We start from the raw sequence: 18929 nt of genomic DNA on the forward strand, positions 1-18929 counted from the left end.
GTGAATAGTAAATAAACGGTCCGACATGGAGGGCGAAGGCGTGCGCGTGCGCCGCTCTTGCTTCACTCACGTCTCCTCAGTATGTTCGTATCTCCGGATGGAGACAGTCACGCGGCTCTTTATTCATATAGAATCTATGTATATTGGTAGGACGAAAGTGTTAACGTTTTTTTCGCTGAAGAAATTGTGTGCCTTGTGGAAATATGTCATTTAAGGATACACAGCCGATTGGTGCCACATCGTAGTTTACCCGTTCGTGACCTGTGTGTTTATTTTGGTGTCGCTCTATTTTCGTAATGGTGCTCTTAGTGTGAATAAATACAATTCTTTACCGTCGAATACAAATGTTTTGACGTTATTCCTAAGGAAATATTTCTGTAATTTACATAAATTATTTGTGCTTCAGTACAGTTGTTCCTACATACTTACATAAACACCTTTGTGAGTTTGTGTATACATATAGACACAATATTACATTACTATCCTTGAAATGTAAGTCGAGAACGTGATATCGCAACTTGACTCATCCATCATTATAAATCTGAATCAGTTGGTAGTATGTACATAGGTATCTAGTCAAATACGATTCATGTAATACAATATAAAATAATTTGCACAACAAACAAATAAACATAGGTATTTTATAATGATATGCTAACAGGAAGTTATGTTTGGTTACATAATATATTTGCACATCGTTATTTACCTAAAACAAAAAATGAAAAATAGTAGGGATTATATATAAATGAATGATAACAATATATTTTATAATATATATTAATTTTCCTAAAAGTAATTGCACCTCTATATATGGTCATTTCAATAAGATTCTTATATGAAGAATAGCTTAAAATATAAATTCCATTTATTTATTTATAACTTATCTCCTCAACATGACTGAATATCGATCAAAGAAAATCCTGCAAGGAAATCGGAATACTAATTTTTTCACTAATTTAATTGAAGTAATAAGAATACCTAGAAATACAATACGAAATATCTCTGTAAGAAACTACTACAAACGTTATTAAATTTTACTGCGTTTTTGTATCAAAAGCGAAAAGTGTGATTTTGTTGATGAATACTTATTTTATTTTCAACCCTGTTGTTATTTTGCCCGAAGATTTGTATCCAAAGTTAAATGATTGCTTGATGGATGAACGATCTTATTAAGCTATATAAGCTGAGAAGAACTATTTGGCTAGTCCATGACATGAGCTCATCGCTTTAAATCTCCTACTCCACTTCCATCGCTCCAATTTTGCGCATTTGCGAATGGCTATATCCGTTGTAAATCGACCGCATCCTTCGACCATCTTTCCGTTGAACCGCTTTATATGATTTATACCTTCGCCATCATTAGTTAGCATGTCAGCGATTGTTGTCAGCGGATGTATTTTATTTGCTTCAACAACCTATTCACATATTTCTTTTATGGAGTGAATCAACCGGCTTCAGACATCGACTTGTAATTTCTTAGTAAGGCAGTCAATTAACGCGTCGACATGATCTATTCTTGTATTATTTAATTCGTGCATTTGAAGACTGCCTGTTAAAAATCTACAAGTGGCACTCATTCAACCTCCGCCGTATTATTAAAACAGATGTTACCTCAAACATTTGTCACATCATATCATGATTTCACGTCGTAGGGTTTAGTCACGACAAGTCTCTTTTCAACACCATTATATTGTTTAAACTCCATTGGCCTTCGCGTGCTAGCAAAAAAACTTTGAGGGCCTGCACGCCACCCCTTACTAGACGCCTTGGTTATTTCTTATCTTGGGAAATATCACTCATGTGCCGGAAAGAGTTGGCCTTATGCCAGCATAATCCAACGTCTCATTACGTATATATCTACTGTTCCGTTAACTAAAACACGTAAATAGAATTTACGATATAAGTCTGATTACTGGGTAACAAAATAGTGGTCATTTATTTTATTAAAATAGAAGGCAGTACCGTATAGCTTTTTCTGTGGCACCTGAATGGAATCATAACAAACAATATTATGGCTACCGCAGTCGTTCCGGGTGGGCAGGCACCTTGAGACGGCCTTCAGAACAATGCTGTGAAATTACTAAAACCATCTTTTCGAAAACACTCAGCAGTTGAATTACCATAAAATTATTTTCACCCAGAAAGAAGAAGAAGTACTCATTGGTACTTCTTCTTCTTCTTGTATTTAGTAGTATCATATTTTGCTTCTTTTAAGTGTTGTCAGCACTGCACGTAAATTTCCTCCATTTTATTAATATTCTTTAGAGCTTTAGATTAATTATCATCATTATTGTTATTTCAACTACTGAGCATAGGCCTCAATGAAATTAATATAACTAACTAGGGTCTTAGCAGTGTATGCATAATACTAAACTCATGAAAGTCACAAGTGAATTCCGTAATTTTCTCTTTGCTTGATACACGTCAAGTCCCGCTCCCACACTGAACTTTCCACTGAGACAATGGCTCGTTTCAAGATTTCACTCTTTTTGTCAACGCACTAACTAAGTGCATTCGCTGTTAATTAAAACTAAATCCGTAACATCTTCCTGCAATGACGTTTGACGTTTGTTTCACTAGTTACATAAAGTCATAAAAAGTTACACCTTCCGCGTCGAACTTACGTTCACATAACTTTTTTTAACACACGCTTGTTTTTGAAGTTTGTACTCCAACTGAATGTTAGAGATTTTCCTTAAAACCTGATTTTTTTCATTCTCGTTGGCCAATTTTGCTATCTAATTAACTTTAATTAGCTTTGTCTACAGGATAATTATTCCCGTGTCCCGTAGCAATTTTGGCGAAATTTCCTTACTTTGTTAGAATAATTAAAACGTTCATTGCTATTGGTTAAAAAACTGCAGGTCCGACAATTGGTTTTTTGTGTGAAGCAATGTAATTTGTTACGGTTGTTGAGAGGACAATGGTCAGGGCTGCTAGACTTGGGTAACTTCAGGGCTCCCATTATTTGAGTAAAGGTTTATTACTTACAATAATTTCAGAGAAATGCTGAGAAAAATGAAGGATCAACATTCTTAAGTTTACGTTTTTCTTTAATAATTTACTCGTGTAGATATTAAACGAAAACGTAAATTAACGTAAGGTAAACGTAATGTAACGTAGGTACGTTTTACGTAAACTAAGCAATAGAGTAAATGCGAATTTCATTCAAAGTGTACGTAATCGTTTGAATATTTATCTATTATAATTATAGTTATAATTAACCCCGTAAGTCGTGATACTGTATGCACGTAATTATAATTTGTTCAGCTGTACTAATACACACACCTTTATTAGCCTTCGTAACAAATTAAAGCTCAGTCAGTAGTGAGCCCTTTACGGTAGTTTTACAAATCAATCAGTAGCTATCGGGTAACAGACCTTGGGAGAATACGTTTACTGATTCGTCAAGGTTTCTCAATCAAACCAATGAATTTTGGTATTTGTTTAAACGCCTACGACAAATAAGTTTGAACAAAAATCTACCTACGGTAGATATTTTGTGGTGCTTGTGTACACAAAATTATATGAATAGACGTTGCATAACTCATGGCATGGAGTACTTGAATAGGTCCACGACACAAAGATGCAGAGATGTTGTCTTTTGTTCGTCTGCCATTCATTAGCCGAATGTCGCTAGTAGGCCCCTTTCTGAGAGTGCGTTGAACTGACATTGTTCCATAAAGACGCTCGTGTAACATGTTTACGGGATGTCAACGAGTTTTTGGTACTTACATGGAAGGAATGCACCAATCGCTCATTTCAGACCTGCCGATGGATGTGACATGTTTCATGCATAAACCACTTCGCTGAACTGACCTGGCTGTAATTCCTTCTAAATAGGTACAGTTGCAATATTTATATTGACCAAGGATGCTTTTTTTAGTCTTAATTGTATAATGGGTTGCTTAGACATGTTGTTTTAATGTGTTTTGGCATATTGATTTGATGTTATAAAGGAAGATGTTACGGAATAAATTTTTATATGATATTTAACTAAATGAACTAATTCTTCTTTTAAGATACACCTCCTACTGCAGAATCAAATAAAACAAAGACATATGTCAAAACACTTCAATCATATTATTTTATAAACAAAGTGGTTTTATTTTATCTAGATTATTAGCGCAGTTGATCATTGAACGACGATTGCAAGGTCTTTTACGATAACACCAGATAAAGCACGAATATGGAAAACAAATGACAGTGATGTTTAAAAAGGTGGACTTGTAACACGTTAGAGATAAACAACAATGACTGATTAATCGAGTGAAGTGTCAGACGTCAGTGAGTGAACAGTCGAAGAACCTAGTGTCAGTTTCATCAGTGATACGGTTTCCTTTTCTGTGGATTGTCGGGACATGAGTGAGGATGAGTACAGAGCGACGCCTTTCCCGGAGTTTCCACTCCTGTCTGAAGGGTTCGTCGACCGAGGAGGCGGCCGATGAAGATGAGAGTTGCTACCACTCTCTAGGTGGCAGGCATTCTCTCAGTAGACAACCTCAGGTGTACGTAGAAGATCTCACGAATGTCTCCCTGGCAGATTTTGAATCTACGCAGGATGAGAATAATGGTTTGTACATTTATATAATTTTTGCTTTTTATTCTCGTGTTTATAAAGTGCTAGCTTTTGCTCGCGGATCCACCCGTGTGAATTTCATGGAACGGTTTTACCCGGTACCAAACACACAAACTTACTTTCGCATTTATAATATTAGGAATACCTTTCAGTCAATCCGATGACTTGACCCTGATTTATATAAAAATAATCACGTGTTCTGCTGTTTTATTACATTGCTTGTTGACATTACACACGGGATGTAACAGCAAATATAAACAAAACATGTTTTATTGTGAGAAATTTTAAGATTTTTAAAGAAATGGAACTTGGCGCCTTTACATTTAAAAATTAACATATGCAATCTGTTTGTTAAATTATGAATGGAGTTGCCTCGTGTAATAAATCTCATGAAATAGTTCATCCTAACCCATAAATAACAGTTACGTAAGTCTAATAAGTTGCACATATTATGTAACTGTGCTGCATATAAGGAAACCGCGACATAACTGTCGGCGGCTGAAACCGCACTATATGTGAACACTTCATGTCTGTCCAAGTAGTAGTTATTTTAAACTTTAACGCACATAAAATAAGAACTAACGGCTCTGCGTTATTATTCTAACCCTTTTGTTAAGAATTTTATAGCGCGGAATGAATGAAGTCTATTATAGGTATAATAAGAAACGCTTCCTATATACGAGTTGATCAAATTGGGATAAGATTTTCCGTTGGATTGATAATTTATTTTTTATTATATTTATTAGCTATGTAAGTATAACCCATGTACGTTAGTCAAGCATGCCTATGAAACTCAATCCATAAAGGACCGAGACCAAACCATTCCCAGACTATGTAATGCTCAGGGTAAAGTTGGGTTGGTCGTGGGCTAAATGTAGGTTCTCATGATGGATATTAATAGAAACACAATAAGTACTATTTTTTTTAAACTAAATTTGTGTAGTTTTATGCGAAAGAAAAAATATATATAAAACACAACAGCAATATTGCATGTACAATGTAAATACGAGAATAGGAGAAATTGGTTAACAGTGAAAACTTGTAAATGGCTTTATTGTTATTTGTGTTAGTGCTTATTAACTTGTTCAATAACTGTAAGTTTACTTGAGAAATAAATAAACAAATAGGTAACAAAACGTAAAATCTTGATCTTGACATTGATTCGCTAATGGCATGATTCATCTCACTGATTCGAACGTGAGTACGTAATGCCTAATCACGTAGGATGCACTTACGCTGCCTACACGTAATGAAGACTTGATAATTTACTACTTAATAATATTCAGATTATTGCAAGTGGGTTGGATATTTTGAAACATTCGATCATCAACTCGTGTAATTATTATTAATTTCGTATTAATCTGCACTTTTGGAAGGTTTTGTACTGTTTCACTTGTGTAAGGCCTGATTAGGTGGGACGAGAAAATAATTTATTTCGCAAACGATATTTATGTTAGTTTTTTCTTATGTTTAAGTTTCACGTACATTTGAATCATTTGATCCCTAGTGCACCTGTAAGGCCAACAGGCGCGGGCGCAACCACCGCTCACATCCGCTTCCTGTGTTCCTGTCCCTGTCATATCGAATCCTTTTTAGTTGAAGTATTTGCTTCCGTCTCATTCTCATCGTCACGCAATTTGAACACACTACACAGCACGATAAAATGTTTAATAAATACGTATAATGAAACAAAACGATGATTGCATTGACTTTTATGAGCGTCATGCAACGAAATATTTTTATACATCTATTTGCATCAGTTAGATCAGTCATGACTGATACTTCTGTTAGTGCGAGAGTCATCATAAAGTTTGTCGAGAAGAATAGAAAAAGCGTCGTTGTCGTACGCACTCTTATTTTGCATTGCATATTCCCACAAGAGTTTCTCATTATTATTCCGATTTTGTATCTGCAATTGATTAAGTTATTTTTACGGGCAAATAAATATTTGTTTCGCCTCATAAGTTCGTTACAACTTGCGGTGCACTTTAGTCGTACGAGTAAGTAAGTACTTGTAGATAATTACTACCCAGTATTGGATCGTCCATCGTGGCCAATCAAGTGCGTGTGGCATTATCTCCGATGGCATCTCGTTTGCAGGATCTGGTTTTTGTGAGCAGCCTCCATCTCGAACGGAAGCCGAGCTGGTTTGCGCCTACAACCGCCGCGGCTTTGTTACGAGACTTGAATGAATTTCTGAGGGGCAGGAAATAGGCACACGTGTTAATTGATAGCCCAAATATAAGGTGACTTGGTTTGCTTTCTCATGAAGTTTTTATACTTATACTTCCTCATGGGTTGGAATATTTTAATATTCACCATAAACGACTTTATTCTTTTAGTAGGTACTATATGTATTATAGACATCAGACAACATTAATAAGTTTAAAATGTATTCTCTCTTTTACTTCATTTATATATCAAACCAATGAAGAAAACGATTGTGTACTGGCAATCAATAAATTTCTTCTATTTAAAATTATAAATAGAAAATCATGCTGGTCATTTCCATTGTGCGGTTATTTTTTTAATCAATGTCAATTACATTAACTATGGATTGCATTGCTGATTCCTGTAGCTGGTACACTTCGCGCGGTGGCTCTGTACAATTAACAAGCATATTGTGTCAATTAAAACGTCCCGTCGCGCTCGGAGAGCTCCGTGCGACCCCAGCATGAGATCATTCGTGATCTCATCATAATGCCGCAATTACCATTTCAGTGTATTTACCGCAGATATCGGAGTTTTTACGACGTCGTATTATTGCAGTCTATAGGACAAATATAAATAAATACTGGCATAAACTTTTTCCACTATTAATTTTTAATTTAAAGATTAATATTTCCAATGGCCTTACAGGCTTATTGTTGATTCGGTAGCACAGGTAATTCGTCGCCTCTTTTACATTTATAAGTAAGAATATTTTTGAGCTAAAAGAAAAAAAATATTATGCCTATATACTACTATTTTATATATTGTACGGTTATATAATAAATCGTTAAAATTTTCTATTTCATGTTTTACCCACGATATTATTGTTTATAATTTAAGTATATGCAACTGATGTTTTAATCAGAGAACGATAGAGTTGCACGAAAGTCATTGCTGCGAAGGCATACCTACGATAGTCTTTTCATAATTTCATGTGAAAAATTAGTAATATAGTTTAAATCTTACGATTTCATTTTTTTATATGCTTTCGGGATATAATATTACCTTTGATGAAAATATGACAAAGACATCAGTGTGCGGACATTGCTCTTTCTAATTCAGGTTCGTTATTTGGCGTATTCTTGGCAGTAATGCGTCGATGTCATCAGCTCACACGGTCATTCATAAATTGGTTGATTCATGCCGAATTATGCCGTTTTTAGTGCGTGTTGATTTTTTTCCTCTATATAAGACAATAAACATTAAATGCATTTTATTTGTTAAAAAAAATATATAGTTTCTCATATTTATTGGTAAATTCTTGTAATTTACATACATAAAAAAGCCATAATTCTTTTTCAATCAAACATCTACAGCAAAACACCACGTCGCGTTATTGTCGTATTATTCTTTTATCCTATTTGATATAGGTGTAATAACTGAAATTTAATAATGGAATAAAGTCTAACACAATATTGGCGTTCGCTAAATCGTTATCGCATGTGAAAAGTGTGCCGTACGCAGGAAATGATAGTTCGCATGTTAAATACCCGCTATCTAATAGCTGTTGCAACTTGCAACCCGTAGTTAAGGATATTTACATAATATCAATATATTTTTGTTTACTTGTCAGTTTACTTTTTATTATTTCAGGCACATTTCAGAACGCAATATCAATGTAAAATGAATAGTGTGCTACAGGCACATGTTTAAAGTATGTATTTTTCATTATTATAATTTTTAAGATTTTATGTATTACGATCATGATTTATTATTATTTTTTTGTTTCAGGTAAGTAACCAGTCAAGGGAAAACTGAACAGTGAATATGAAATGGTACAGGTACCGCCATCTATACTTTGTTTTTGAAAAGTTCCGCTACTCGATGATAGAGGGCGCCATAATGCTCTATACTACCGCGGTACGGTGCTACTCGAAACTACGACGATTAAGCAGTCGTCGCAGTTTTTGTATTTAATTTTCAAGTATAATAACTAGGGTTTCTTTTGATTTTAGTACAAATAAACCTTATCTAACTCTAATCTGACTGGCATTTTCTGAGCTGGCATTCTGGCATGAGTGTGTGTCTGGTGAATGAAAAGTCTCGTCGTGTACTATTTATTTTAATATTATCTAATTCTAATCAAATGAAGTAGACCTAGGTATGTACTTAGGTCTGTGTGTTGAACCATAACAAAGTATAATCGTATTTAAATAACAATATAGCCCTCGGTTTGAGGCTAACAATGCAGGAACCAGTTTGTGGGTTCATGACCGATCGCCTCTCGCATAATGCCAAGCCTTCGAATCGTGATCGTGATTTATTCAAGTACGGTCAAAAGTACACCGATCTACCTATATAATAGCAATTTCGCCGCTATATCCGCTGTATACTTTGCCTTTTTTATATTCTCGCTTCTTTTTTAGAGTCAAGTGTTTAATCACAAAATCTTTGTATCTATGTTTTAAGACGAATACAATATTAGAAGCAACTGCAGCAATGATATCCTACTGAGACCTCGTGTCCTCTTGATTTTGTGATACAATAAAAATCTGTATTATTTGCTTATATTGACACCTTAATGTATTGAAGAGACATAAATTAATATATAATAAATTGGGTAGATTTTGTTCTTATCGAACATATTCGATTTTTAGCGAGTGAATCATTCACACCTTCTACTCATTGTTGACATGGCAGCGTAGGTTAGATATTGCAAATAAATCAATCGATTGGTATTGTAGGCGGTACATTTTAAGATGCAGTGCAACTTTCAAGCTATGACTAATTTATTTAGAGGCAATAAAATGTTAACCGTATGCAGCAACGTTCAATAAATCTTTCGGTTGTATCATCTGTACCGTGAAAACGTTAATCGATAACATTGTAGGTAAGTACTACGTTTATTTTAGAATCTTTGGTACCTACAATGATATAGAAAGTAAACAAAAAGCACCGGCCGGTGTACTGCTGCCCTCCGATTCATTACAAATTCTTGTATTAATTTTATTGGCCTAACCTTATTGTATATACTATGTTATTAGGTATTATGACAACATAAAGCATACAATTTGATATTTAATCAGTATTCTCCAAAGCCTTGGCTCGTCATAACGTCAAGATTGAATTACTGAACCCGCATTTCGGTGACTTCCCAAATTTTCACACAAATTCAATTATTGTGCTCACGAGATACAGTATTACATTAGTTGTTACATGCATGGACTTGAGCTTTATATAGTCGTAATAATGGCGATTTTAGAATGAATTTGGGCAGGTTGAGAGCTGATTTACTGTAGTTATGTTTCAAAGTATCAAATCTTTGTTGGTATAAAAATGAAACGCTAGTTGTTAATAGAGAGAGATAGAAACCTAAAGTAAAATTAATAATAACTTTAGGTATAAAACATAATAAATCAGTAGCAAAATTGTGGAGTCAATTAATTGGTGTTAGTTCTCTGTATTTCGAAATCCAGGAAGGTACAAACGACATATTAGATAATAAAAATGTTAAACTCGTAACTAAACTATAAATAATAATTAAAGTTTATTCCGAAAAATATTGAGGTTAAATGAATTACATATTCATTTTCAACATCTTACTCTTAAGGCTCTTGTACATACTATTCAAATGGTTCTACTTCAAACATTTCTATAAACCCATAAAACTCTACATTTTATTAAACATACATTTTATGTTTTATCATCAAAATAATGTATCACAGAAATCTAATGATGGTAAATAAATAAGCTAATTTTCAAAAACATAATTCGCATTATTGCGTGTTCAATAAACACGCAATGCTGCAACTACTGTCCACTGCCCATAACATAACCCACCGTGAACTCTACCAATGCTGCAGTAAAAACTTGGCGAGCTAGTACCTACTCAACTTGCCCAGTTCAGTTAGTGGAATACTGGTCCGAAGACAGCCGAAGTGCTCCGGAGATCGCCGAAGGGTGCCAACATGGCCGCCGGAGCATGAAGCTTGTCAACAAAGTTACTCGACTACGACTGCCAAGTCGGCCGCGCGCCTCGCGTCTGTACAAAGACCGCGAAACTAAAGTGCAGTGAGATATAGTGACAAAATGTGAACATAGTGAAAACATCTGAATATAAACTTAATGGAATTTTCTGCGGTTTGTAGAGTTAGATACACGGATCGTAATTCGGTACGCACGAGTTGCAGAAAGTTGTAACTTATACCGAGTTACTGTGTGCAATGTAATGAGGCATATAAGAATGTTGATAGCTTTATCTTTACTTCGGTGATTGGCTATTTAAAATACAGTAACATTATACATTAACGTGTATGTAGTTAATAAAAGTGTTGACAAATTAATAAATTCTGCATATTGCACACAATATTTTACTTTAGAAAATGCATACTATTGACGTCGGCATATTTCTTTTTTCATAATATCAAATATTAGTGAGATATTTGATTTAATATATTAAAATAGGGTCCATCCTACGCACTTCAGCAAATATATAAATACTAATAGTCTATTTAACATTTATTGGTTAAAGTACGCGCCTAGAGATGATATTTAAATAAATATTGATATCATTAAAGACTATAATGATACATAAACTCATAGAAATAATGAAGATTTATCAATGCGTAATATTGCAGTATACACTCCTTCCAACACTACAATTTTAACTGGCCAGATAAATACTGGAATAAATAATGGGTCATAGTTTTCCTTTTACGAATATATTTCCTGCAAGGGGCACTCTCGCTTCAGTGAGTCATATTAGAAACTTGAAGATCACATGCACATGCACAGTCCACCCCTAAAGCTGCACGTGCCCACAAGACTTGTTACACAAAAAGCAACCCGACCGATTTGTTACGTATTGTTACGGAAACAATGGCTCATATTTCTCCCGAGATACTTTCATGCCACACGTGCGGAGAATGCAAATTCAGCAAATTTATTATTTGTGTTTAAATTATTAACAACGTAAATTGGTAGAAATAAAAACATCCTTTACGTAAATAAATAAGATTCTTTCAAGTTACTTAAAAAATAAAAGACTGTGTCTTACATAAGCGATACGAGTAGATAGGTCGATAATAGATAGGTCCCAGATTGTTAATATCTGTTTACGTTTATGTCTGCCTGTAGTGCTGTAAATACACGAATTCTCGATATCACCCCTCCTAGGAGGGTAAACTGATCGCTCCTGGAATGCGTAGGAGAATTGCGTCATCCCTTGGGATATATTGGCGCATATTTAGACGTCTATTAGATCGTGACACATAAACAAGTAGGCGAAACGTGACACCAGTTTTAATCTCTGGCATTGGTAGATGATTGTTAAGTGCTTGTTAATTCCAGATGTAGGTAAACATCAACAAATATGATAATTTATTTAATTCCCCTAAGTTCACTATCGTGAAGACATCAACGATCAACAAACCAATCTGGATTACATACGTTTAAGACTGAAATTTATTCTATTGAATGAGAATTCATACTTAGGCAAATCTTACTTATCCAGATCTCATTGTATACAAAACCAACAGTCTCTATTGGTCGTTCGATAAATTCGTATCTCCAGCAAATTCCTCGGCGTTAATCTTCTTAGCGAGTTCGCAGCTTCGCTTTGAGGGATCTTTCAAAGGATTGAGATAAAACCGCTTTAGTTACTGTTTCGTCTTTTAGATCCCAATTCACATTTTGGACATACAGTATTGTTATTTGACTGTAGGTTCTTTTTTGTAATAAAAGTATGTGACTTGATGAATTAGAATACAATTTGATTTAATTTTGAGAATTGGATACTCTGACACAAACATTATGTTTCAAATATTGTTGATATAACATTACATTTTATTATAACTATTTTAGATGGAGGTGAGGACGAGGTTTCGTGATATTTGAACTTAAATTTAATTAAGATGGAAAGGATAGATAAAATGATCACATTGACAGCAGCGTGTAAAAAATACACGTAGGTGTGATCCTGTTCAGTTTATCTAAACACCCACGTCGGGTTATATAATGGACTTTCTAAACACGGGACTTGGAGTTTTATTTGAGAATATAAAGTTACGTCCACATGAGTCACCGTCGGAGTCCCATCGGTCGGTGTGGGTCACATTCCAGACTTGTCGCTGGCGGCAGCGGCGCGGGCGCACTAAAACCGGACCTACTACGCCGGTGCCGGTTCTTGCGATCTTTTTTTTCTCAATATCGTTTACATAATTCCGTAAGACTATCTTCTAGGAGCAGTCCATAGATTCGTATCAGATTTATTATTTATTGCTTCCTATAATACTTCTCTCTTCGTGCATCAAAGATTCGTATCTACAATAACAAACAACACTTTTTCTATTTTGACATTGTTAAATTTCCTCAACCTGCATAAGAATCAAGGCCAACCGCCAGCGGTTGTATATTCCCGAAGAAAAGGGGACGTTATTTTTTGTCAGCCATCTGTTGCTCGCAGGTGTCTCTTTACATACTAAGCAGGTGATTTGAATTCGCCTTTCTTACTAGCCCTTAAGTTTATAAGGATATTCAGAAATGAGCGACAGCCGCGTGGATCATCCGTTGTTTGCGTTTCCGTTCCCTATTTTGATTTAACCTCAACTTTTTAGTGAACATTGTAAGGAGGCTGTTAAATACTACCACAGACCAAATAGTACTTATGTGTGTTCTAAAATTTGCAGACACAATTCGTGGTATGTAATTATGTATAATCTTCATTTTATAGCGACATTGTACATATAAATTACTATAATCACTAACTACTTCGCTAGACTTGAGTCTCGAGGTCTTAGCTGTGGAGCTTTATGTGCTTACCTTAGCATATACCATAATATAAAATTGCCCGAAGCTTCAAACAGTAAATTTCGTTTAATTCCGCGATATGTACAGTTATTGACATAATACTGTTTCCAAAGATATAACGATATAACTTATCATAGAATATATTTAATTTACAATTTAAATGGCCGCACCATATCTGCCTTGAATAGGTTTAATAATGTATTATTAAATTAACGGTATTTTATTTTGTGGAGTAATTCCATATGTTAAAAAATTCAAGGTTTCCAAGTAACTTTTCATTCTCGGTTCACAAACATATCTCAGTGCAATGTATCTACCATGTGAAGTGCCCTTTGTCTTAGGTCAAGCTTCATTGGCTATGATTACTTCGAGTCTAATGAAACTTAAATAGGCAATAGTAATATCTTAGCAAAAACAATACAGTGAAGCTTAAACAGGCCTACCAATCCTGCTTAGTTGGGTTGTTTTGATAGCAATGTCAAATTTAACTTCCAATAAAGAGAAGTATTTTATTGTCCTTCATTATTTATTTAAATGTATAGTTTACATTAAAGGATAAAATAAGTTTAAGTATGGAAATCCATTTGATATATTATAAATGCGAAAGTAAGTTTGTTACCTCTTCACGCATTATCTTCTGGACCGATTGTTATGAAATTTGGTACACGAGTAAAAAATAACCTGGAATAACACATAGGGTACTTTTATCCCGAAATTCCAACGGGAGCGAAGCCCTTGGACGCAGCGCAATAAACTTCAAGGATAATCTTAATTATCGACATTAACTATTACATTGTATTACACATAATTATATATCCCAAATAATATTTGCTAGTCACAGATATAAAAACATTGCTAGCAGATAGGGTTATCTCATTGACAATAACTATAGAGGCTATGTGGTAATCTCATCCTGTCGATATTTTTATTATAACCAAATATATACCATTATCACAGCTGTATTTACGTTTGATTTTTAATTAATTTCACTTATCTATAGTTGGCATTTTAGGTTCACTTTATTAATAATAGATACCATAGTTAAATTTGTAAATAAATATTCGTAATGAGCGCATGAGTCACACAGTGTTGCCACTACATGCGAATTTAAACTCAATTCGGGTGTTGATTCATAACCACGTTGATTCGCAACGATTCCTCGTATTGATTAGCGATTTGTTGGAACTTGTTAAACTTGTTTGCTTTAACAGTTTTTTCATTAGAACACATGGGTTTATGTTGTGATTTTAAATTCTAATAATTTCTTGAATGACACCACCAAATGAGGTCGTGGTAAAATACCACGTAAACCATAACTTGCTTTTTTTCCAAAAGTTTAATTTTATTTCAAAACATCACAACAGACTGATTTCATTATACACAATCAACAAAATGTTGATATTGACCTTTCATTGTGGTTATGATAATTCACCTGAAGACCATCACATCTGGTCCTGATCTGACCTTGTTTTGGTGAACGTTCTCGCTGCGTCCGCTAGAATGGTCACGATTATGACTAATAACTATGTATATTACTACCACATTTGAATCTTATCTAGGTATTTTCCCAGTACCTACGACAACATTATTTTTTCAGAATGAAAGGGAAATTGGCTTTGTAGATGTGTAGATAAAGATTGTATTATAAAATAAAATATGTTTTCGAAAACATTCGCATTTATAATATTGTTAAGATTCAAACTATTTGAACTGGATAGTCATTGTTAACATACTGATTGCAGAAAATATCTTTCTAAAATATAAAATCGTAGTAAAGTCATAAAAACTTGTGTTAACAGTAAAACAGTAAAAATCAAAATATACCTTTCGGCTACCTCCTGGAAAATGACCGCATAAATTTTACAACCCGTTGTGAAAAAGGAATTTTAATTGTTTCTTAGTAACTAGTCGCAACAAAAGATTATTGAATGAGATAAGATCCTTTATGTACTTTAACTAGAATAATAATTAGTTTCGCCAGGATCTAACCACTGTCCTAAATCAAGCTCTCCTGTTTCAACCGGATGCTCAAAATAAAACTAGGATTTTTTCTCTTATCATTAGTTCTGAGATTTACAATCTAAAATCTCGTCAGCGTGTGACCTGTTCTCGTAAAATCTTTTGTAAATGGTGCAAATGTTTACCTTTAAGAACCTCTTTGTCGTCTCACTGCGTACAGTGAAGAAAATCGTTGTTGCTCAACGCCAGTTGCCCTCACGTTCACAGCGCTTAGTTTGCATTATACAGCATTCTCGTACTCTTGAACTTTAGCTACAGCTTACAAGAAAGGGCATTTTCTTTTTATGGCAAATCACGTTAGTAAAACTTCGATACCGCCGGCTGTTCGTGGGCCCGTCATGTTATCCATACAAATCGCGCGGCAGCCGCGGCCGGCCTCATTTCGGAGGCTCTTGTTGTTTGGCGACGTGCGCTTCTGTAACTAAGAGCTTTTATCTTGACCCTCGCTGCCCTATATCCCTGGGGCGTGATGACACATTCTTTGGTTATTTGCGTTTCTTTATCATACATTTTGTAAGATTGCAGTATTTTGTAAATTGATGTTTTCACAATTAAGTATAATTTTGGGGAATTTTCCAAAACATTGTAAATTCCGTATTTTTATATAGAGACAAAAATATACTTCCTTATAAAGTCTTCTGAAGTAATTTCGAATATACCCATTTCCTTGAATAGGTATCAATTATACGTAAAGTTTATGTGTAAGCAATCTAATTTATTGGTTAGCGTTGAGTGAAATGAACTAAATGAATAAAACTCAAACGTAAAACCAACGAAAGCAAACAAACAGTTATTTGACCGCAACACGTGCACATCTTATGTTGTACTTTCACATATGGGGCTACATACTTGCATTACGTACTTATTTAAATACCTAACTTTTATCGTTGTGTATTTATCGTCATTTTCAATTTTATCGAATTAATGACATACATGAAAATGAAATCTAGCGATCTAGATAGACATCATCAACGTAACCGGCATCGGACTTTATACGAGATCATAACTATATGTAGAGGTAGATGTATTAATTCAAGATTTAATCTATCGCATTGGTTTGTCTATAAAGATAGATTTCAGCGTTTGAATAAGTTAAATAAATAATGAAATAGACAATTGGTCCATGTGGCTATAAATATAACTTAGGTAACAAGCTTCATCATCCGTAGGCCGCGGAACCATCTCAGGTTAACGGGACCACGCAAGTTAATGATTCATGCTTTGCTGTTGTGCTTCGATCAATCGGAATGTAGAAATCGTGTGTTATTTATTCATCTTAATCATGTCGTAATCTCCTTACGTACTTATATTAAATTCGTTATAGATTTGAATCATGATTGCAACCTGAACCTATGTATATAGAATAATATTGAAATGTATTGCTCACAGCTATCTCTCATTGTTAGATTGTGCTAAAATTTATGACATTGGCAGTAAAATGTAGTCATAATTTTAAAGACAGTACTAACATCAAAATATAGCATGAGTAATTAAAATTATAGTTTATTGGCAATACATCTAAAGTGACATTACATGTTCCTAGACGGTTACTGGACTGCGGGCGCCATCTTAATGATCAACACTTCCGCCTCCAGCAGAGCAAACGCGCCTTCATTTTATTATTCGTATTTACATATTTTCATTTTAATGAAAAAATATATACATTCTATACACGTATTACCCATTCTCCTTATCTATGATAATTTATTTGAGAATATCAATATCTAGATCGATAATATACTCGTATTACATGTTTCCACATTCCATCAAAAAGAGAGATGGGGCACAACAAGCCTCGTTAAAACGGTAGCTCTGGATAAAGTGCTTCATAATGGTATAACTCAAAATAAGGATACGATGTTGGTTTTGCTGCTAACGAGTTTAATACCACACCGCGTCGGTCTGAATCACGGGCAATTTACACGAGGTATCGTACTTAGAAATAAAGGGGGCGATAAATTGAGTATAAAATCCGGAATTAGGAGTGCAAATGCAATGAATCGGTGGGAGAACCATCATGTGTTATTTTCTCATCTGATAGTTTATACAGTTGCTAATTTGGTATACCTACGAATTGTGGATCTCTTTGGAACAGAGTTTAAAGAACCAGGAACCAGCGAGCGGTGTAGTGACTAAACGGATCATATACGTACTGGCAACAAGCCTCCAGAGCACCAAATTTGATTTACATAACTTGCTTAGTTTCCATAACTTTCTCGGAGGAAAGTTTGTACGCTTTTGATAAAATAAAGCCTTATAATGCCCAGGCTGAGGCTTCTAATTAAGTGTCGTGAACTATAAATTTTCTTTGATACCAGGCTTTGTTAAGTAATTGCTTCATCTCGGGCTCGGTGAATATTTGGGTCCGACGTATTGACAAGTTTGAGCCCTCTCATCGAGTTGTATTGATTGATAGCTTTACGCTTCCTTCTGATTACTGTTGTTAGCTTTGATGGAAGATAGATTAAATTGTTTATAGATGCAGCGGGAGTTGAACAAAAAATACGAAGATTAGTAATACAGAATCAGAATACTGTTTGGACAGACAGACGGAATGTTGGTTGGATGTTATGATACCATGTCACGTAAATCATCAAGCTTATTTGGCAAGCCGCAGTCGTGGTAGACATAACAAGCTCGCTGTGTATTCCCGGTTAGGTTCGCAAACCTGTCTTATTATCAGTCTCGGAGCCTGCTCGAGGAAGTCTTACTACTCGTACATCCGCCGTACAAGCTTTAATCGCCTTAAGCCAAAGCGGACATTTTGAAATTAAATCAAATAATACTAAACGTCAACACGTCAAGTTACTACATTGCTCAAGTTCATTTTTTCATGTTTTTCTTTCATGTTTTATACGATTATTCCATATATGATTTTTCTTTCTTTTCTTCTTATAAAGCAATTTAAGATAGCACGTAGTCGTTGTTTGTCCTCGACTGCAAACATCTGTAGTTATAAAATAATTGTATGAATAGTAACTTCCTACATTTTTACGCAGTAAACACCTATGAAATTGAACTAGTGACGCAGATATTTCATTAGAATAGCCATGGAACAGGTAAATAGAGCTCGCATGGATAAAAGTCGTTAAAAATGTTCGGTGTTATAGCTGCTACTGCGGATCTACAGGCCTCTGTTAGTTATTCCGTTCAATTATCTTTAGACACACTCGATTACCAGGAGTTAGTCATTCAGGATCGGCTTGTATTGGTATTAATTTCTATGTTGTAGCCCACTTCTGAAAATTGTCGTAAAATTAAAAGTCTACCTCATTTACTGACAATTAAAATATTGGTCCAATTGTATAAATGTGTTCAATAATAGAGTCATGTTATTTAATTTTGACATTATTGACAGTATTCTACGATTACA

General features: G+C 34.6%; 1 protein-coding gene across 16 annotated transcripts in view; it reads left to right on the plus strand.

The window, feature by feature from the left end:
- raskol overlaps nt 1–18929 on the plus strand; it is a 118850-nt gene that overhangs the window by 77340 nt on the left and 22581 nt on the right. For 2 of the 16 annotated variants that reach the window (XM_053745350.1, XM_053745352.1), the window contains exon 2: nt 4119–4573. The exons of 8 other annotated variants lie outside the window; for them this stretch is intronic. In XM_053745350.1, coding sequence (XP_053601325.1) covers nt 4372–4573 — 202 coding nt within the window. In that variant the 5' untranslated portion in view covers nt 4119–4371. Of the gene's footprint in view, nt 1–116; nt 253–2157; nt 3844–4118; nt 4574–10728; nt 10904–18929 lie in introns of those variants that run through there. 6 more of the 16 variants (XM_053745355.2, XM_053745354.2, XM_053745353.2 and 3 more) reach the window with 6 other exon arrangements.

This window comes from Plodia interpunctella, chromosome 5 (genome assembly GCF_027563975.2).
Source record: "Plodia interpunctella isolate USDA-ARS_2022_Savannah chromosome 5, ilPloInte3.2, whole genome shotgun sequence".
Lineage (NCBI taxonomy): Eukaryota > Metazoa > Arthropoda > Insecta > Lepidoptera > Pyralidae > Plodia > Plodia interpunctella.